The 22918-nt window shown below is 39.0% G+C and overlaps 1 protein-coding gene across 4 annotated transcripts in view; it reads right to left on the bottom strand.

Moving 5' to 3' along the window:
• The window catches only part of GATAD2A (GATA zinc finger domain containing 2A), a 49360-nt gene that overhangs the window by 3751 nt on the left and 22691 nt on the right, over positions 1-22918 (bottom strand). For 2 of the 4 annotated variants that reach the window (XM_075207757.1, XM_075207748.1), the window contains exons 2-9: positions 8498-8745; positions 4883-5009; positions 3966-4106; positions 3705-3821; positions 3078-3266; positions 2041-2305; positions 1309-1598; positions 870-1053 (exon numbers count right to left, since the gene is read on the bottom strand). In XM_075207757.1, the coding sequence (XP_075063858.1) occupies positions 870-1053; positions 1309-1598; positions 2041-2305; positions 3078-3266; positions 3705-3821; positions 3966-4106; positions 4883-5009; positions 8498-8736 (1552 nt within the window). In that variant the 5' untranslated portion in view covers positions 8737-8745. Of the gene's footprint in view, positions 1-869; positions 1054-1308; positions 1599-2040; positions 2306-3077; positions 3267-3704; positions 3822-3965; positions 4107-4882; positions 5010-8497; positions 8746-22918 lie in introns of those variants that run through there. The other 2 variants (XM_075207727.1, XM_075207738.1) reach the window with 2 other exon arrangements.

The raw sequence follows: 22918 nt of genomic DNA, 5'->3' as shown, positions 1-22918 counted from the left end.
GATCTTTAAGGAGCCCGAGAAGATGTGCATCCATTGCCCTCAACAGAAGACACTCCTAACCAGCAGTCTCTCTTTGGTAAGTATGCAATGACTTTTTCCCAGCCTGAGATATTTTTCTATATATATTACATGAGTGGTGACATGGAATTCACCATTTATGCCTATATTAACTTGTTGTGTAAATCTATTTGTAGTTCATAATACATTAAAAAAGACTCAAACACAATATATACATTCAGGGAGTGAACAATACAGTTAGGAATATTTAAATTTGAATTACATCATTACAGAATTCTCAGAAGACTTCTTAATTTGTGTTGCATTTTGATAGGACAACAGATATAGTCCCACTACAGATATTTTTTCATTCTATTTGTATTTTACCTAAAGTAAAAGTAAGGGATTGAAGTATAGACATTATCTACTTCCTGGCATAGCGATAGTAAATTGAACTTTCCATTTAGCAGAATGCCATTATCTCCTATTAATCTTACTGAAGGTTGGCAATCTTCTCAGGGGATGACGCTATTGGTTACAAGACCCAATATATGAAGGAGCAGGCAAAGAGGTAGCAGACAACCTTTGAGTTTGTTTTTGTCATCTATCTGGCAGTCTATGAGCAATGATGCCTAGAATTTTCATTTCCCTGTACTAGTCACATTTTAGATATATAATTTCAGATACAGTCCTTTTAAATATTATGTAATGTAGAGTGTAATGTCCACATTGATTCCTAGCCTTGCAGGATAGCTACATTAAAGCGTGAAGCTGAGTCACCATCTAGACTGAAAAAATGTTCTCTCTCTGCTATATTACTCATGCTTCTCCCATGCCCTGGGCACTAGTGGGGGACACCTCATTTTACTTACCTGCATTAATTGGGCTTTTTTTCCAGTTTCCAGGTGTCAGATTAATTTTGTTCAAGGGACGCTCTCCGGGTTTTACCGGTCTATTGGCAAGGGTGGCCGCACTGGGCAGCTTGGTCGAAGGTGGGAACGTATGCAGGACGCCTCGTGTGGTCCCTGACAATCCGCGGGATATTGGTGTGGGGCTCTACTCATGGGAAACAGTATGAAAAATTGTTACACTTCTCTTCATCATTTTCTAATGTACATAAGAATGCACAATACTCCCACTGGGCCAACATTTATATTTAGGTTAATAAGACCATACAAAATGATTCTATTATGTTAAAAATTTTACAAATACTTAACACTGCAGGTAGATAAATCTAGGTGTCAATATTATGTATATTTTACAATGCCATCTTACTTTCCATATCCTATCCATATCACACTTATAGCTTACCTGTTTCAGAGAGTGGTGTTGCACAGTATGTTCTGCTTTAATCTGTGCAGGGGAAGAGCTTTGCTGCAGTATCCTCTGCTCAATCTCCTGCTCCTGCTGCAGAGCTTTGACAAAGGCAGCTTTCAGTCTGTTAGTGTGCTCAGCTTTCAGAGACTTCTTTTGGTTAGAGGTCATGCATACATCACACATGATGGTCCCATTCTTCTCCTGCCTCCAGCGGCTGGTGAAGTCGGTCTTGCATTGGGCACAACTATAAGGCTCATGAGAAGAGGCTGGCGGCGCGGATTTACCTGTAGGGTGAATGTGACATAAGACAATACTCACACTTACAAAGCATTTCTTTGGTATTCAGTAATGGTACATTTGTGATGCAGACATTCTGCTTGGGCTCGTACAGGTATGCCACTATGTGCTTTGGGAAATGCTAAATGAGCATTCCCATAGAAATTCACTGTATGTTTACTGCTACTAAATGCAAAAAAAAGCAAATTCTTGTGAGAACGCTTGTGTGTGTATTTTCCATACAATCATCTCGGCACATTTAATAGGCTGAGAAAGAGCTTTAATATAAAGACATGTCCAAAGACAACTTGATTAAGCCAGATTTTGCTTCATAAATTAACTTCAAATTTTTATAAACATAATTCACCAATATGATTAATGTATGGTTTGTGCCTACATCAGGTATTCACAAACTATTGTGCCTACCCAACACCTCTAACTTAGGCTCACCTTGTGTCTCCAACAAGTTCTGAACCACCTCCTCCAGTCCCACCAGATAGATAAACTCATTATTGGCTGCACTTGGAAGAAAGTTGAGCTCTGGGGCAGGTGGTTTGGGGGGAGGAATCTCCAGCAAGGTTTTTTCCAACTGCTTGCGTAGGGCAAGTTTTGCAGCAGCTTGTCTGCTAGCAGGGGAGTCATTAGCATTATTGCTCGATGAGATGCTGGTGACACTGCCTGTTCCAGCTGATCCCTTCAAAGATGTTGGGGATGCCTAAAACAGTTGAAAGGTTAACCAGTATTAGACAGTGTTAGTAATAGTAATATTATAAAACCAAAACACTTCTACTTAGGAAAAGTTGTTGCGAATTCTATATCCTCTACATCTATTCACTGAAACATTGCATTCATGCACAAAACAATGAGCAGTATTTCACATAAGTGAACCTGTCAACTACAAAACAGAAGAAGCATCCAATTGTGAGCTAAACTTCAAAGCAGTCAATCAATTTGCTAGGAACCAACATCCCAGACACGCTACCTGAATATTTTCAGGAGATCCAAGTCATGAAGCACTGGTTCCTAATCAATCTAGTTATGGTTATTCGCACATATTGCAATATGTTTTACTGTTCACAATATTTTAAAAAACAAGGTCCAAACTTGCACAGCTGCCAGTTATCATTTGGCTATATTCCTTGCTCCATTCTAAGGCTCATTTTGATTTTTAATGTAAAAATAAATAAATATCTAATTAGCCATTTGCAGTACAGTATAAGAGAAAAGTAAATAAAAAGGACAAGCTACTGAGACCAAGTCATGAAAGCCACATAGTAACTGATCGAACTTAATCTGTAATTTTCACTCCATGGATGCAATAAATGTGGACCTGCACTTTTTCTAATAACTAAAGCATATAAAAGAATTGTTGAACATAACAACCCTGAAGGTAGAGCTATCTAAATCGGAGCACAATTAACATGCTTTTGCACCATGTATTGAATTAATCTTTGCAGTTCAGTGAAATAAATCATTTATGCCCCAACCTGTGGTATGTTGACCAGCAAACTTGTGTTCGCCACATTGGCCACACGTATCAGTCCCTGCTGGATGATCCTCTGACCTTGCATCTGCACACTGGGCACCGACGCACGAGGAGCTAGAAGTAAAGGAGGCGGACCTGTGCTTGGATGCTGCCTGATGCTGTGCATCTGCTGAGGAGAGACAGAAATGGGCTGATGGTGGGAGGGAGGGACAGGGAAGAGGCAGTGGGAGAGAAATGCGAGAATGAAAGAAACTGTGAAAAGGAGCAGCAGCAAAGTGGAAAAACAGATTTCTATAACCTCACAGTTTAACCATAGCTTTTGTGACATGCTTACAAAGATAAATTAGCTATAACTAAACATAACATAACATTTATCTGCTGACATATTTGCAAACTTTATCAAAAATTTAATTTTATTTAGTCAGTGTGTGATGTGCAATTAAAGTTAGAAAATAAAGTGGATTATTTTGTCAGTTACAACATTACCCACCTAGTGAATATTTATCCCTGTGTAAGTGTAGTTACACTACTACCTAGCAGAGACAAGTAATTTGATCAAAGCTGATAAAGCAACACCACTAAAGTATGGCTAAAGAAATGGATTGTGAATAATACAATAAATGCTTACCTGTGCTCCTCTCACAAGAGGTGGCATAACTATTTGTGTTGATTGCTTGGCTGGTGCCTGTTGCCCACCTCGTACCAAAGGAGGAGGAATAACCGTGCCAGAGATACGGGACGTTACCTGTGAGCCGGCGAGAGAACAATTATAAAACCAAAACACTTCTACTTAGGGAAATCGTCTTTTGTATTTTAAGTCAAGCTTGTTGTGCTATATTAAAACTCTGGAAAGGCCTACTTCTAGGTCTACTTCCAGATGATCACTTACCTTCTGTGGGGCAGTTTCCTTCTGGATCTGACTCTGGCGGAGCTTTTTAAGTAGCACCAGTTTAGCTTCTTCTAACCGTAACTCTTCTTTCAGCTGCTTGATCATTCGCTCTCTTTCTTCAGGGCTGCTTTTCTGCATTAGCTGTAGAAGAATAAGCAACAGTATAGATGAACACAAAGCCAATGAGCCAGAATGGTTTGCTGGTACAAGACTGACACTTTGGAGAGTTACCCAATGCAAATACAGAATAGTGGAGACAAAAATAATATCCAAACATTTAAAATTTATTTACACTAAGGGGAGGGGGTAATTCAATTGCCAGTGATGGGGCAGGCACATCGCAGGCCATTAGGGTAAGAATCTCCTTTAATTGTTCTGTGCAACTCTATGGGGTGAGAAAAAAAATGAGTGGAGATTCCAACCACATCATCGACACATGGTGTCTCAGCAGACATTCCTTAGACACTTCGCGCCAAACGGAACCTCTCCCTAAAAGCATACTTTATAGCATCCAAATGTGTGTGAAAAATGCCTCAAGACAAGAGAATCAAAACAGGGGAGAGAAATAAAGGAAAAGCGAAAGATGTACAACTGGTGTTTGTGTGGTAAGAAATGTTAACTAAGCTCCAATGGGGCAGGGACTGATATGAATGATTATATATACTCTGTACCACGTTGCGCAATAGGATTGGTGCTATCCAACTAATTAACTGGTGTCCCTCCAATGTACTACTTTGGCTTTTGTCATAAAAAGTATTGAAACATGATCCAACTCATGAGCATATATTTTCAACACATGGGCAGCCCACCAATCAAAACAAAAATATCACTTTAATAGAGGAATCTTAAAAACAAACATGAACACATAGTAAAAATACAAGTGAATAGGTAACACTGAAGAAAGATAGTGTACGCACCAAAAAAGTTTCAGAATTCGGCTCCTTTATCTGCCTGGTTAAACCATTCATCCGTGGACTGGAAGGCTCGTTATCAGATAAAACAATGACATCTGGGGAGGGAACCCTCTTCTCTCTCTTAATTTCACTGAGACAAAAGAGAAACATAGGAGGGGAAAAAGGGTAAATATTGTATTTATGTTGTTTTCAACAATTAGATCAGTTTTTATCAATCCAATGTAGCACATCCACCCTTTATTATCCCCAACTACATTTATTCAGAAAACTGCAGATTTATATTTAGTGTAAGTTAGACACTGAACAGACAGTTCAGAGAGTTCTCAAAACTGCCAGCTGATTAAGATCACTGGGTAATTTACCGTGATCTTGGGTGTAACTGGGAAAGTCAGTGCTACCAATTTAGATTTAAACCACAACCACCTTTGCAGCATACATTAACCTTCTGAACATGCCCCTCAATTTCCCTTTCAGTCCAGCACTATGGGACAGTCTTAAGTTGCTCCCTAAGACAGCCATTAAGATGGAAAAAGTCCAGAAAGTGAATGCAATTAAAATTGTAACTGTACTGCACAATCACAGGGATATCTCATCCTGATGAACAGCACCTGTCTGATTTACTATAACTGTGTGTTGTAAAATTAGATTTACCATGATAAAACCAGTATGCACATGTTAAAGGTTTGCACCTCCCCTACTGCCTATGTTTAGGTTTACCAGTAATAAAAATGTTAGGAAATCAAGATTGTATTGTAGTTTGCTGTATTTACCTTTTTTTTGTATATTGGAATCCCCCGCACTCTGAAAATCCCCCATAGACCTTCCACCTCCTGTTTCCTCTCTTCTCTGTATGCTAAACAGATAAGCCTGTCAATCATCTGGTGGGAGTATCTGCAACCTTCAGAGCAGCTAACTAGAGCCATTCTGAGAATTTGAAACAGAGGGGTGGTCTCAGCACCTGCGTGCCTGCGCAGAGCTGGTCACATAGTTGGAACGTGTAACTGGCACATCAATGTTTGAGCCAAAGTTGTGTTTTAGTACAGGCAGCAGCTATTGCAGTATTTTCAGAGATGAGCAGTGAAACACATGTATGAGCAGTGAAACACATGTATGAGCTGTGTGGGACAGACATTCAGTGTCTCCTAGTGATTGTATTGATACAGTATCCTTTTTGGCACTCAAAGTTCAGAATGACATAAGTCACAGTCAAAGGAAAAATAAGTGAAATGAAAGACGACTATTTTATAGACTGCATGCTGCATTTTCAGTCCAAAATTAAAACCAGTTGCATGCAAGGCACAAATACCTTGATTTTTAGTAAAAGCATATATTGTGCTTAATTGCAATTCTAAAATGAAATGTGGAGTGAGTGCTGAAGTTGTGTGGCATTTAGCCTCATCTTCACATCACTAGCTATCGGATTCCAATACAAGCACTTCTACTTGCTTTTAAGCATTAGCAATCTGACCTTTTGTAGTGACCAAAATATGAAATGCTCATTTTTGCTATACCCTATTAAGACCTATATCTAATCTTAAATGAAAGTCACTGCAGTAACTAAAATGCAAAGTCCTCCGTGTGAGCATAGCCAAACATGTTTGCCCTTCTACAACCCCTCCAGCAATGTGATGGGAATTCTACACTTTTCAAAGTGGAAGTCACGTTTAAAACCAATAATATATTGTGCAATATTAAAATAAAAATCCACGATTATGCTATGTACAAAATAAGCACCAGCTAGTGGATTTAAATATATTTAGCTATTGCTATTTTCACTAACTGTTCGCATATTTTGGAATTCCTGCTTAGTCAGAACAGGAGTCTACTTTGTTTCTGAAAATGATGCATTTCACCTTTCAGTCTGACCCACTTGTGTTTCTACATTAGCACAACATGTATGTATATTACAAACACCACAATAAGCAGTCTTTTGTTAAGGGAGGAACATCATACTTTGTAAAATGTGAGAGCAGAAACATGAGTGATATTTCTTAGAATTCCCACTAGATGGCAGACAAGCCCCAGAAAGGTGTTCATTTCCAAATGATAAAATAAGTTAAAAAAACGAAACAAAAAAAACCTAAAATGAACAAAAATATAAAAGTCTTGCAAGAACTAAGGAAACATGACATTTGTACCAAAAAGAAGATTATGTAAACAAAAAAACTAACAGATTGGAAGAAATAAAACCATAAAACCACACTAAGCCAGAACACACACACTGGGGATAGACTATAAAGAAAACAAAACAAAGAATAAAATACTTCACTGCTGGATTATATGGATTCTCTAGTAGATAGGAGACAATTTAATAAAACTAAAAACCTCCTTGCCCAGTGGCCATAGTAACCAGCATCGCTTCAGTCTGACATGAGAAATTAAACAACCTTTTGATTTCTCAGGTAACATACATAAGCTTAAATCCTGCTGCCAAGAAAAAATTAAGGGGGGGTGCTGACAGTTTCTACCAATCAAGTGTTCCCATGACAAAGCCAGAAATTCTAAACAACGTGGCACACTATTCACCCAGCACACAAATTGTCCTTACAGTTTAAATCACAGTAAAATGCTCACAACAATATATAAAGTGCCTAAGCCTCTAGGCTACATACCGTCATCTGGACCTTCAATATAATTTATGTCTGCCGATTAAAACAGAGTCATTCTAGTGGCATAAGAGTCCTGAGAAAATGGTATTTTCTTGGCAATTTATAGAAGATTGGAAAACTATCTGCTGTGACACCTATACAATTACTTCCTAAAAAGTTTCTTCCTTCCTATAGAAAAGATCCATCCATCCATAACAAGATTATTAACAACATTTACAATAAGGACTTTGTCTACATTTAAAATGTCAATTTCATGAAACAATACATTGATAAAGGATGCAGCTGAAAGATATCGATAACACATTGGAGCTGATTGACAGTCGATGGAAAAATGGGTGCAAAAGACTCAAAAAACAAATAAAACCTAACAGATGTGTCTTAGTAGCATAGAGTTTATATCATGTCACAGCGTGTATTTGTACCTGCCCAGGAGCACGTATAAAAGACACGCTTCCTAACATGCGTGTTTCTGTAGGTCTGCATAAGCGGCATTTGGCTAAACCTGCATTTACTGTACTCTGACAATGTTAGAATACCCCTTCCCTCAAATGCCCCCTAGTGCAAGTGTCAGAACCATGCAAGCCTGCATAGGCTCCTATGTGTGCGTCCACGTTCTGGGTATGTGCAGAGCAATTTCACACAAGAGCTGCTACGCAGACTGGCCACATGTTGAATTGCTGCTCTGGTGTTACACAACCCATTGCACAAAAAGATGATTTATGAAATTATGCAAGTATAAAATTGGGAAATATAAGCATGTTGGAGGCAGGAATTCCTCTAAGACAAAATGTATTAGGCTCACAGCTACCTAGTTAGAACATCACTCCATGAAAAAGCACCACAGATGTAAATGGAAGCTACACGATAGCTATTCCACCCTCCCACACACACACCACCTTTGTCCACACCCAATTTGAAACAAGAATTCCACTCCTTTTGTTTGTTAGTATGATACTTTGCAACATATATGGATATACACAATGATCTCCACACCTTCTCCATTACTCACCTTTTTGAGGTGCTCATGTCCATTGGTTCATCTCCAGTCGGTACCTCCACTTTAATGGTGGCTTTCACCTCGCCGCCTTTCAGCATTCCAGGCACTTTTCCTGTCCCAGGTTCTGCCTTCATAATGAGATCTCCATCTAAAAGCCCTTTCTCCAGTTTTAACTTTTTATTGTCTACATCATTCTGCGTCCCCTCCAGCGCCCTCTTTTGGCTACGTGTCCGGCATGCTTCATCCGTCATATTGCTGATCTAGTACACAGAAGAGACAAATCATTACAGGGATGGACACAACTTCAAACTTAAAGACACAATGAAAAGCAATGAAAATGGCATGGATTAACAATTTAGTATAAGAAAAGGAATATTTGCACATATAGTATATTTAACTAGGGAAACCCGGCAGTAACCGCCCTTAACTGAAATTTAATGAATTAATCTCCTCTACTAAAAAGTGTAGAGCAACACAGTTCACACATTGCCCGTCCATAGAACCCAAAGGGGGGTATTCAATTGTTCGGCTTGACGGCCGAAAAACTCGCGCTCTAAATCTATTACGGTAAAATTGCGCTTAAAAACCGTTCATACGGTAATTTACTCGCTGAATTTCAGCTTGCAGCTCAGGGAGTAATTACCGTATTAACGGTAATAGTTTTAGAGCGCGAGTTTTTCGGCCGTCAAGCCGAACAATTGAATACCACCCCCCCCCCCCAAAGAGTAATATTGTGGCGAATACATCATGTCCAATGCAAGCGGCGTATCAGTTTTTGTTATACGCTGATTGTGACGATAATATTCTTGACTGTAAGATCTTTGGACGTCGACGTCCTCAAGAGCGACATTTTGGCATATTTGTTGTAAACAAAGAGAGGATAAGTGAATAATGATATAACAGCAGTCTGATTGAGGTCCCCGCAAAATGCGCTGATATATATGTCTGCAAATAACAGTCACCAGACCAACCAGCAGGTCACATGCTCCAGGTCACCCAGCAGGTGCACAGGGAGAGTTCACGGTCACAGTTTCTACAGCAACCAGCAGGTGTACAGGTGTATTGCCAACTGTCTCATTTTCCAGAGGCCAATGGTAATGCATTGTTGCAAATGGCGGGCGGACGTAACACCGAAACGATGCAACCGATGACAACGGCAATATTTATCTGCAAATCTACAGCCCAAGACCTTTAATTTGGTATATGATATGCTCAGACAATGGCATCATAGAAATAAGTCACTCATAAGTTATACTTATGCTATTAATATATAGAAGAAAGAGAAAGCACAACTCTGCACAGACATTCACACAAAGCACATGTTTGGGGATTACACAAAAAGAATTGTGTATATTTATATTGCTCCCCATATGTGTATTTACAAATAAACATCCTCTGTTGGAGCAACCACTATGTAGAGAAACACTTAAATTGGGATCATTAGGGGAATATTGGGTACTTCATGCTAACATTTTACTCCAGTTTTACCAACATGCTGTGGGGCAACAACTAAAACGGATTTTTAAAAGAGCAAACTCAGCTCAAACAAACCCGCAGACCACTACATTTGTATTTTTTTTTAGCTGAAAAGCACATGTCCCTAAATTTCTATTTGACGTGTGCGCTTTATTTAATACTGTGGCAGATAAATACCTTATAGCAGCTAGATCCTATCATTTAGATTTCAACTTGAATATACGTTTTCTGAGCACCTCACTGGAAGCAGGACATAGGAGACAGTTCAATGGCAGACAACTTCAACTTTTTGCTTTTTTGGGGGGTGGGAAGTGTAGGGTGGATACCCCTCTACTGAGGTGACAGATATATGTATACATATTAATTAGAAGGTCAATACACAGATATAGCTAATGAAACTTTCCATACAGCAGATAAGGGGTCATCAATTGTGAATTTCAGCATTGGTAGGTGTCCTTTACAGAAAGCTGTAACGCTCCTTACCACATGAAGTGGTGATGGAAACTTACTAAATTTTAAAAAGATCTCGATATCTGGATGCCTCTACACCAAAGTATATCTGTAGCTATAATTAGAGAATTCTAGTAGTGATTAACTTACAATTTAATGTTTGCCATTTTTGGGGTAAGGAAGGAATTTTTCTCCTTTTCCCTGTGAGTGTAAATTGGCAATCGTCATTAAGGCTTTTATTTGCTTTCCTTAACACAATACAAATTAATGAAAAGGATGAACCAGTGTGTTTTTTCAACCTTCCTATATACCCAAGTTCTTCCTGTATGCCACCAACATTCTATAAACACATCTAGGCTACAAATCTACCTTTGTCTTCAACACTAACTGGGTTTTATATCCCTCATTCCAGAACAGACTTTGAGTTAATCCAGTTCTTAAAGAGGGGACGGCAGGCAGACCCCAGGTGGTATTCCGTTGTGACATCAAGTCCCCACGTGACCTCTTTATTTTCCCAGGATGCTGCTGGAGACACAAAAGCACTTTCTGGAAAACCAGCCTGAACTGGTTCCAGACAACAAGAGCTGCGAGTGGCGTTAACCCCTTACAGTGACACAGACAACAGCCTTTTCTCTTAACCCCCCCCCCCCCCCCCAGGCTGGCCTGCTGTTTCTGGCATTCCTGTACAGAGTCCAAGAGAGCATCACTCTTAAAGGGACAGAATACCTTTTTGATGCCAGTCTCCTCTAAATATAGCCTAAAGCAATTAAAACTAGTGGTGATGTTACTGTTCACTTCTCTTATTGTATGTAATGTGAGGATTAAGCATTTGCCAAGCAAAGGAAGAACAAATGATAGAGGTATATGGGGGGCGGTTGTGTGTATTCCCATCTATACCTTTTTGTAAACCTCCTGTAGGTTTTCTAGCTAAGCACTGTGAAGTGCCAGTAGCAAACTATATGCAGAATCAAGAATGTTAGCTTGTATATTTATATTAAAAATAAACCTTGGCAGACAACAGACAGGCCAGTGTTCTCCCCAGCACTTATTTCCAGGGTATTTTTACTTGCCATCCGGCTCCGAGCATAGTAGAGTCCCATTATAATAGAATAAACCATTGTTTCTCCCATTAGAACAGGCACTATGTGAGCACTACAACCAGCAGTGCATGTTAGTCCACTGACCACCAGTCCTAGTAGGTATGGGCAATAACTTTCAACATATTTCAATATAATTACAAAGTATTACAACTGCCCCTACACGGTTAATTCTTAATGCCATCCTGCTGGCTATTTTCTGGGGAGAACACTGCAGGTGAATATGAAAGAATGGACAATATCACTGTAGACTTGAGCACCTTCCACAGTAGAGGGGCAAATTTCCTTTTATTGTAGTTTAAAACAGGTGTGAAAACGCCTCACCGAAATTACAATTCAATTTACAATTAAAAGCATTCTCCTCTACCAGGCAACACTGTGGTCCTTTGACCTAACACACAACACATGCAGTAGGCCAAGTTGCTAGATAAAATGGTTACAAAATCAGATTATCCATTAAAGATCCAAGCCCTCATTCATATTTTTAGCCTTTTAGCAATGAATAGGTTAACAACCATGCATCATGCAACTGTTAGGAGAATTGTATTAGTGATCACTACCACACCCCTCCTTAGAGGCAGAGATGCATCTTGGTTAAGGCTGCCTCAATATTTCTGCTTATAAATTAACAATGTATCAAAGAAAAGCAGTTTACAACAGGCACATGAAGAGCATTTGGAGTATGGAAAGTTATTACATTTAGAGACCTACTATAAAAGAAAAAGAAAAAATAATCAGTACTCTATTGATAATCCTAGTATGATTGAGTTATTACACCCATCTTAGATTGATAACTGTAAAACTAAAAATAGAATGCCACGTCTCAATTTCCAAACTCTGTAGTTCTCTACTCATTTAACATTGACCAGTATAGTTCTCATACAAGTCAATGGCAATCAATGGGTTACCACTGGGTCAGTGACCTGAACAGCTTGCCCTTAATTCCCTGTAATACAGCACACTTCCCAACATGTCTTCAACTCTTCTACTCAGCCTTATAATCTCTTACATATATAATCAGTGTTATAATTTTGAGGAATATGAAATTATATATTACATCTGTTAAGTCTAATGCGAAGAACACAACAAAAAAGCCTATACATAGATATAAGATAAAACAAACTATGAGAAAAAAAAAACAAAGAAAAAAAAACCTGAACACACCATAACTTCTAAGCCAGGAGTTGCACAGGAGGAAGAAAATAAAATGTGCTGTAACCCATAGCACCCAGGCACTTTCTAGACTAGTAGGAAAATGACAGTAGTGGCTTACCATGTATAATTCAGGACCACACTGTCACAAATAGAAAAGACAGATCAGGTGCAAAAATGAATTAATGTGGAGAATATATATATATATATATATATATATATATATATATATATATATATATATATATATATATATATATATATATACACACACACATACACACACACATACATACACACACACATACATACACGATGTTGTGGCTGTTCTCCACCACATCCAGATAATAGAACCAGGTATGGAGTACCACCATTTATATATGTGTTTTGAGGGAATAAGTTAATCCACTTCTTTTGCAGACAATGTTCCAGAAAGGTAAAGACAGAAGTACTTCTATGCACTACATAAAAGTCATCTAAATATGAACAACATTTTACATATTCAACAGTTTTACACTTAATCTATGAAAACCTGTATATGCTGTGACAGTGCACTCATAAAAGATATCCACTGATAGGTATACTCCTCCTGCATGGCAGAGCAGGTTGCAGATACTCATCAAAAAGGTGCTACAGCATCCACAGAACCATTTCATATAGTGAACATCTTAATTGTGACTTTAATACTGGGAATAGTGCTGGTTAGTGCAATTGCTTATAGCATATTTTTCTTTTGAACCAGTTTTCATAAATTTCGCCAAAATGTTAAGTGAAATTATTTACTCTTTTGCATCAAATCACCACAGACTGAAAAGTAAGAGGTTTATAAGTGTTTCATTACCAAAACCAGATAAAGAGTGTGTGTGTGTGTGTAGGTTATTTAAAGTTGTAATCAAATACATTCAGTGTCTGAGTATTTACTCCATGACAGATGATCGCTTGCTGTTTCCTGCAATATGAATTGTTTTCATACCATCTACTGGTTATTACACACACTTGTTTATGCAGGAGAATGATCATACTGAGCCATGCAGCAGGTGGCAGGTGTGTAAAATAAATAAAATGTATAAATGTGCATATATATATATATATATATATATATATATATATATATATATATATATATATATACACACACACACAAACACACACATAACGCATACTTTGTTACAAAGGTGTGCACTAATTTAACAAGTGTCAAAGATGCTATTCTCTATATAACACATTGGTAGTTGTATGTTAGTTGCATGCACTAGAGTTAAAGAGCCCCCCTCCCCGATCCAAATAAAAAACCCTATAACCACAAGTGCATATAACTTTACATATAATATCTATGTATAATGTACATTTTATATTACATGTAAACATAGACACCTTGGAACTCACAAACATACATATTTACTTAAACTCACTGAATATGTATTATCAAAAGATTTAAAAAAAAAAAATTGTATTAGAGAAAAAAAAAAATTTTCCTTGATTAATTCACCAGATAAAAACTTTTTAAAAAAAATAGAAATGCAACAAAGAAATAACAATGAAAATACAGACAGCAGCAGCAAAAGCAAAAAACCCCAGACACCACATTGGAAGTACAGAAGAATTTGCAGTGTGAAGCCAGCAGCGGGAGCAGTGAGACGCAGCAATACACCAGCTCCTGAGGATCGGACAGCTTACAGCTGTCTGACAGTACAATGGGTTAAGCTCTGCCATTTTGGTGTCATTCACTGATATGTCCATTAAGGGTGTTACGAGTAAAATGGAAGTCGTTAACCCTTCCCCTGCAGCAATCAGTGGGAGAAGGAAGTGAACTGCTCTATTTCAAAAGTTCCTGCATTTTTCACACCTAGAAGGAAAAGCTCGCATTTGAAAAAAAAAAAAATGTGTCACTAAAAAGAAGCTGGACTGAGACAGCAAGTTCATATTACACCAGAGAAACCAATGGGATGCAGATTCTGCCTTAAAACAATAAACACTAGGCATACTTTTAGGTTTTGCTCTTCAGCCACTGCAGTTAAGGCACAAAGTGTTTAAACATGAAATATAAATGCTTTTTGCTCTAGTTTTTTCAAAGAGATATTGGTAACAGAAGTAAACCTATAACAAAAACAAACATCCCTTTATGTTTTTCCTCGTCTACAACAATTTTTTTTTTTAACTGTGATGGCATGCAGTAGTTTTAAACCCTTTTTAAGCTACCCCAAGTGGCAGTGTAGTGTTGGTCAAAAGAGGCAATTTCAACAAACTATTGCAAAACAAATCAGGTTTCTCATTTTCCAGGACGTGGTATATAGGAATAGGTTAATGAAACCTACTTTAACTCCCCATTCTGTCCTATTCCCTCACAAATCAGATGTTTGCCATCTTATGTGTTGATTCCAGTCTTAACACCTTTAATATCTCACTCACCACTGGTATTTTTCCCATTATTAAACCGTGCTGTAAATATTCCTAGAAAAACTCAATAATTTAAAATATAACCAAAATTCTCTATAAAATTACCATCCCATCTAAATTAAAAAAGCTACTTGACGCTTGTGTGCACACAACCAAATGGATGGCTTTAAAATCGGGCTTTTAACACCATCACTGGTAAATCTAAAGGCTACAACTTACTCATTATCCTCCTCTGCTGCAATTGACAGTCACTACGCAAACTTTTACACATACACTGCACTCCCTAGGTCTTCACAGTACTGTTGTATCCTAGTTTTCATCCTATCAAGCCAGTCCTTCAGTGTGTTTCATAGAAACAAGCAGAAGGTGCTTGATCTAGAGAAAACAGCTGAAGTACCATGATGCTCGGTCCTGGGCCTTATGCCCTTCTCTATATACACCGACCAGCCACAACATTATGCCCAACTCTGTAGGTCTCCCGAATGCCACCAAAACAGCTCTGATCTGTCAAGGCATGGACTCCACAAGACCTCTGGAGTTGTCCTGTGGTATCTGACACCGAGACATTAGCAACAGATCCTTCAAGTCCTGTAAGTTGCAAGGTGGGGTGCCTCCATGGCTCAGACTTGTTATTCCAGCACATCCCATAGATGCTCAGACAGACAGATCCGAGGAATTTGGCAGCAAAGTCAACACCTTGAACTCTTTGCCATGACTTCAAAACATTCATTACTAAGTTTTGCAGTGTGGCATGGCACTTTAGCCTGCTGAAAGAGGCCACTGCCATCAGGGAATACCACTGCCACAAAGGGCTGTACTTTGACATGTAACACCTATCTAAACATTGTTGCAGTCTAAATCATCCACATGAATATCAGGATCTAAGGTTTCCCAGCAGAACATTGCCCAGAGCATCACACTGCCTCCTGCTGGCTTGCTTTCTTCTAATAGTGCATCCTGGTGCCATCACTTCACAAGGTAAACGACGCACACGCACCCAGCTGTCCACATGATGTAATGAAAACCTGATTCATCAGACCAGACCACGTTCTTCCACGGCTCCATGATCCAGTACACAATGCATATACCACCCCAATTTATCCATCCTCCTCAGATACTTCACCATCTGTGTTGGCCCATGTTACTGAATGTCTTTCTGCCATTTTATCTTGGCTGTCCTATAGTAACCGCAACCAATATTATAAAAAAGGAGCCAATAATCTTCCCAACAATCAACAGAAGCTACTTACCTAGCATTCCTAATTCTGTTGACAATAATAAAACTTACCACTGCAGCTTGCTGCTCAGATGTCAGCCTTGTCTCATAACTATCATTTGCTCCCCACATCCAATCTGTATTCTAAACCTGTTAAATGCATCTAAGTATCTTCAGATTATGCATATATCTCACAGCAGACATTGCAAAATCTTTAATTCACACTATTACAATTTCCTGCATTGAGTATTGCAATTCCCTTCTTAATAGCCTTATAGCAAGATATTCACCCCTACAATCCATTTTAAACATCCTACTGCTGCACTCTACCAGTCCCTGCACTATTTTAAATATACTTTACAGAAATCAATAAAATCAAATGCAAAGATACATGATCAATAAACTGAACCAACCTCTCTGCCCTTGCCACAAAATATGCTCCAATTTCATCCCTTGGCTAAAATCAGGTGTTCATGCCCATAGTCAGTGGGGCTTAAAATCTCCCCCTGTAGGCGATGGACCATCACCTGGTCCTCTGGCCAAGAGATCGGCTTCTTGAAGCTCAAGGTGCTATGTGCCCCTGGTGCCACCCTAGCCAGGGGTACCCGAAAATGCACATGGTGACGGTAAGCGCCTGTGCACAGAGTAACACACTTAGCACTGATTTTTAAGCAGCACTACTTTCCTTTGCATTAGCCTTTTGCCCGGGAGCAAGCATCATTTTTATGGCACTTTATCAACACCAGCACTTTTTTCCCATTTTGCCCTGCACATTTTTTGAGTGGTTTGGTTGTAGACCCTCATGTGTGACCCTCTCACCAAGTCATCCAGGGGATCTATCTGCACCTCACTACTTGCTCCTTTTACAAATTACAAGATATTTTCAGGCTGCACCAGACCCACAAACATACTTATACCCCCATTGCAATCTGACTGGACCAATATTCGTATCAGTATTATTTAGCCTCGTGTACAAAACTGTTAATTTCCTAAAGACTTTGATAATACCCAGAGTGTAGTTTCATTATATATTCCTAATTGTAAGGTACTCTGGGATGTTAGGTTCTGTGATATCTAATAACATTGCCACTGAAACAAAAGCGGTCAGTGAGTTCTATGTACAGAAAGTGTACAAAAGTTCACCTTTAGTCTATGCATGAAAAATAAGGTTTGCTTGTACATGTTTATAGCCATCATTATCTACAATATATATTTATAGCCAAAAATGACCCCTCCACCTTCCAACTACAGACCTATATAAAGATGCATTATGTCGCATTTCTCACATTTAGAAACCTGGAATAACCATTTAAATGTGAAAACTGGAGTGCAGATGTGTCGGTGGGTCCTTCATTCCTGGTGACCCAGTAGAGGTAGTAGGACATGTGCAGAGCCACAGCAGTTAACCACTCCACATTAACCCCAGAGCAGGGATTCTAAAGGTACAGCTTGTATTAAAATGAATCTAGGATGCACCACTTCCTAGGAATCACAGGAGGCAAATCACAATACTAAAGCCCTAACAGAGTCAGAAATAAGAGTAGCGAGACTGCTGCCCCAGTGTCTACCACCCACTGGAGCAGATTTTGGCTTGGATGAGGTGCTAGACCCCAGGGATACTGGAAGTGTAAGTGGGAGATTTAACGATAAATCTCCCACAGCCCAGACTTCGTTCTGCACATGATAAAAGTGCATGCATGGTCCTGGCCAATTCTTGCAAAGATAACCAATCTGGACTAGTTAAAAGGGACTGGATTAACCCCTGCTAGATTGTATGTGCAAAACTATATGGGAGGTTTAAATGCTCCCGTTCAGTGTGTAGCATCAATTACTTTTGAGTGGCTGAAGTGTGGCTCTTAAGAACAATCTTTAGCAATAGTAAGGTTTGCTGCTCAAAGACCCTCCTCTGTCCCTGTAAGACACAATCCTGCTGTAATCCTGTGACCTACAAGCTCCAAAGTGTGTTGAACCCAGCATTCTGAGCCACTGCTCTACCCACTATCCAGCAATTGTGATCTAAAGTGAGTGGGCAGTAGGACCCAGCAAAAAGGTGCTGCAGTAGATGCCACATCACCCAGAAGCAAAAGCTCCCAGGTGCCAGGGAAGAAGCAAATATTTTCCTACAACTGGGGGCATAACATTAGTGCAAAGTTGACACTTAGTCGTAATTTACTAAACTGCGGGTTTGAAAAAGTGGAGATGTTGCCAATAGCAACCAAATTCTAGCTTTCATTTATTTAGTGCATTCTACAACATAAGAGCTAGAATCTGATTGGTTGCTATAAGCAACATCTCCACTTTTTCAAACCCGCAGTTTAGCAAAAATACCCAAGTATCTGATGGCCGATTCAGCAGGACTGGTCACTAACTGTGGGTAACAGATTGTAAAAAAAAAAAAATCTCAAGACAGTCAGCAAACCCTCCTTCAACAGGAAAGAAAAGTAAGCATCTCTCAACTATATAGGTACACTCCTAATACTGATACTATGAAAACAGCATTAGTTGAAATCTCACTTTGACTCGATTTGCTGGTAACCAGAAAAATCGAAAAAAAAAAAAAAATCCTTTGAATCATAACTATACAAAAAAGGTCACTTCCATGTCAGGGGGATCTGTATTCATTGGGGTTTGTATTACATAGAATTGCCCTCTGTGGTAAAGTTAAACGTTTTGCTACCTGTTGATAGGCATCATACACTATCAAAAGAAAATAGTCGCAAGCTATTCTCACACATGATCATGTAGTCTATGGGTTTCTGTTTATCTTGGCAACACAAGCAATGAGGCAAATCACAGCTCCACAGTAAATGCAAATAGGGAATGCATACAGTTTGTTGTACAGAAAAAGTTGTAACCATGTTTTAACAATTTACCACTCATCGAAAAAGATGTCAGCCACAACGCCATAAAATGCAGAAATATGCCACTGTACAGAATGTGAATATATACTAAACAAAATGTTAATGTCCCTTTTTAAGTAGAGTGAGCATGTATAGTCCAACAAAACCAGATTGCCTCTAGTGACCAAGCCATGCATATCAAGATTTCACACAAGTACCAATACTTGATGATGGATCATTTATGTGCATGTGACTACTTCTATAAACAATACTGCAAGTAAACACTTCCCACTTTTTTTCCCCCCTTAAACGAAGGACAATACAGAAGATTTGCCAAATTGTTGGCTCTGTAAAGCGTCACAGAAACTGCATCAGTATATTTAAACCATACAGACAAGGACACAAAAAATGCTACACGAAGATAAAGACACACAGGAACAAGGAAAACTTGTGTGCACAAATGCAGTTTTTTTCCGTAATCCAGGAACCCCTTTTGCAAAATCTATGTGTTTAACAACTGTTTAAATCTATACAACTGTGCACATGGATGTCAAAGTCCGTACTTCACCCCACAGCCTCATTTTGGGTGTCTACTCCATGTCAAAGAAAAAAAAATGGTATATTTATGGTATAAAAAAAGGGGGGGGGGGATATTCGTTTCATAGCACATTCGCACTAAATTAATGAAGCACATGTTAGCATTAATTTACAAGATTTTGAACATGTGGCATTTCACATTTAAGAGAAATGCAATAATGCACTAATATTAAATATGGATATTGCCTAAAGTTTACTCCCCATTCTGTATGTGTGGTTCCTCTACTTTGATTACACATGAGATGCCCACATGTACATACTGTAGCATAATTGAAATTAAGTATGGCCACAGGCACATATAGGATTTTGAGGACACAGCAAAAGCTTTGTAGTCACACTTGAAACAAGTGCTTCAGGGGCTGGCACAGGAAATGCTTAGAGCCATTATTGGTAACAATGCTGCTTCTTCTCTAATGAAGGTTGACAGCCAATGTGAGCTCAGAGTAATAAGTTCACTGAGCTCTATTTGCCAATCAGAGAGGCAGAAACACAAGTTTTTTGAAAAAAGTGTGTGAGCAGTACATGGTGAAGGAGTATTCAGAAGATCCCATGCAATGCAGCACTGGTAACTACAGAAAAGATGTCACTGAGACCCATGGATGGAAGAGTAGCTGTATAGTACATGTTGAATGTTCTCAAAGAATCAGATCAATTGTCAAAATTTACATATCTATCTACATCCAACACATTTGTATGATTAGAAATACAGCATAGGACTGGCTCCATCTCCACACAATGAAAAGGTCAAATTCAAATAAGATTTTTCATCTTTTTAAAAACAGTAGTCACGGTTTATTTACTGCACGGGATGTTCAGCCATGTTTCTCTATTTGGAAGCATTTTTCAGCCAACTCACTAGAGTGCATCTAGAGATTACAAATACATATCATACATATTTTATATTAAATTGCCTTGATGGTGCATCTCATGTCATTAGACATAGATGCACTTTGTCATGTGCAACACATACTTCAGTTAATAGATGCTGGTTATAAAGTTTATATGTGGAGTAGGCAAAGTGTGTAGTGTGCAGCAGCGTTCACAAGGACAGGGGAGATGTATATTACTAACTGGGCAGGTTGTGGAGGGGGAAGGGCAAAGGAGATTAAGTGCATCATTAAGATGCTGCCTCTTACACTATTCTAGGGAGACAGATGGACCAACACACCACTTCCAAAAAAAACTAGTTCAGGTTACAGGTCTGGTTGAATGGATAACGAGAAAAAAAAAAGTGGGTTGGGGGAAGCAGATGTCCCAGGGTCTATCACAACCAGGAGGAATAACAGTGGGGAAAGTAAACTGAGAAGTCTAATTATTAAGTTTAGTGCAAACCAATGGGAAAGCTATCATATTGCTTTTGTTATGGAGCAAATTATCCACTACTTGAAAGAAACAGATTTTACCACAAAAATGTACAGTGTTATAGGAATTTGATAAAAAGCTAAAAACATAAGAGCGCTGAACTGGGTGGAGATAAACAACATAATGACAGATACATGCAATGCTACTCAGAGAGTCCATATTAAGCAGCATAATATGTTGACATTCTACAAAATAAGCAAAGGTCATGTTGGATCACATAAACACAACATGTCTATTAAATAGCATTTAATTTCCAGGAATGTACATGTGTGTATTTTTACAATGCAAATAGTATAAACGTATGGGTGCTACTTGGTCATCTACTTTAAAATATGAACTTGCATCAAGAACGTTTCTTCTAAACACAATCAATCAGATTCAGATTCAATACTCCCATGCCTATGCCCCACAGCACATAAGGGCAGCCAAATTATAGTTTGATCACCGAGCGTGGTCACAGTATACCTCACCAGCATGGCATGTCCACAGGAGGTAAAAGGTCACACTGTACTGCCTATGCTCTTGCATAGTAGCTTTGGCAGTCTGCCACATTTGTGCTAGAGCAGAAAGCCTGAGATGTGTGAAGATCCTCAATAAAACAAGGCAATTGCATGCTCCCAAGTCATGTTCTAGTACAGATAAAAAAAAAATTGATTATTTAGTGTCCAAATGGAAGTCACCTAGTCCACCTCCCATGGCATGTGACCTGAAATACAGTGCTATCCATATTCCTATCATGAAGCTGAAGTGGTCACAGGAAATAGCAGTTGTTGCTGCAAATAAAACTGTTTCAACAGACCCATGAGGCTTCCCTACATCAGTGGTTTTACTGGCTGTGTGAGCACAGGGCTATAATGGCAGGTAAAGGGCAGTATCAAGCTTGGGGCTGCTGATCAGAGCACGGGATGTTATGTGGTGGGCATGACACTTAATCTGGGAACAATCATAATGGCTTGTATGAGGCTGTAAGCCTAGGCATAGGACTGTGCTGGGTGTAAGATTGTTAACCTGGGCACAGGCCTGTATGTGGCTGACCTTTGACTGCAGTAGAGATAAGACTGGCACATCACGAATATGACGAGTATTGCGCCGTATGAGATTGTATCTGCTGTGCAGGGTGGTTAATTTTACACTTTACTGCAGATACAATTTACTTCTAGGCCATGCGATACATTACGCAGTTTTTAGTCCCCAAAGGCCTTAGTGTCATAATTTACTCCAACCTCTTATTCCTTAAAGTCAGTCTCTCGGTAATTTTGCCTCCACATTAAAAATTAAGCTAGAATAAGCCCTTTCTTACTCAAGATACAACCAAAACTCCTATCCATTCTCTCATCTCTCACATAGATTACTGCAACCTCCTCCTGACTTTTCCTACACCCCATCTATGCCAACTTCAAATCATCTTTAAACCACAGCAAGTCTAATATATTTTTCACAGTTCCACACCCGCTACTCTGCAAATCCCTACATTGGCTTCCCATGTCTTCCAGAATTCAACTCTTACTCACCCTCAAGCACATATTCCTCAACACTAACAACCCCATTCAAACATCTCAAAACTCTTCAAAATACTCCCTCAAACCCTTAGATCTACATCTGACCTGAGCTTAGCCTGATGGCCTCTCTCACTTCCGTCTACAACCCTCTTCCAGACACTACCCACTTTGAGAATTCCTTACTATACCCAATCACACTGTTCAAATCTCTAAAGGCTCTGAAAATCCATCTCTATTAGAACTTACTATACTTCCTTCCACCTATGCTACTCACACTAAAGCACCCTCAACAACTTTATCTGCATGCTGTTTTCATGTTTGCATTTATTTTGTCCATTTTTCAGATC

The sequence above is a fragment of the Mixophyes fleayi genome, chromosome 1 (assembly GCF_038048845.1).
Source record: "Mixophyes fleayi isolate aMixFle1 chromosome 1, aMixFle1.hap1, whole genome shotgun sequence".
In the NCBI taxonomy this organism is placed as follows: Eukaryota; Metazoa; Chordata; class Amphibia; order Anura; family Limnodynastidae; genus Mixophyes; species Mixophyes fleayi.
The sequence above is the reverse complement of the archived record's forward strand: the minus strand, read 5'-3'. Positions and strand labels throughout refer to the sequence as shown.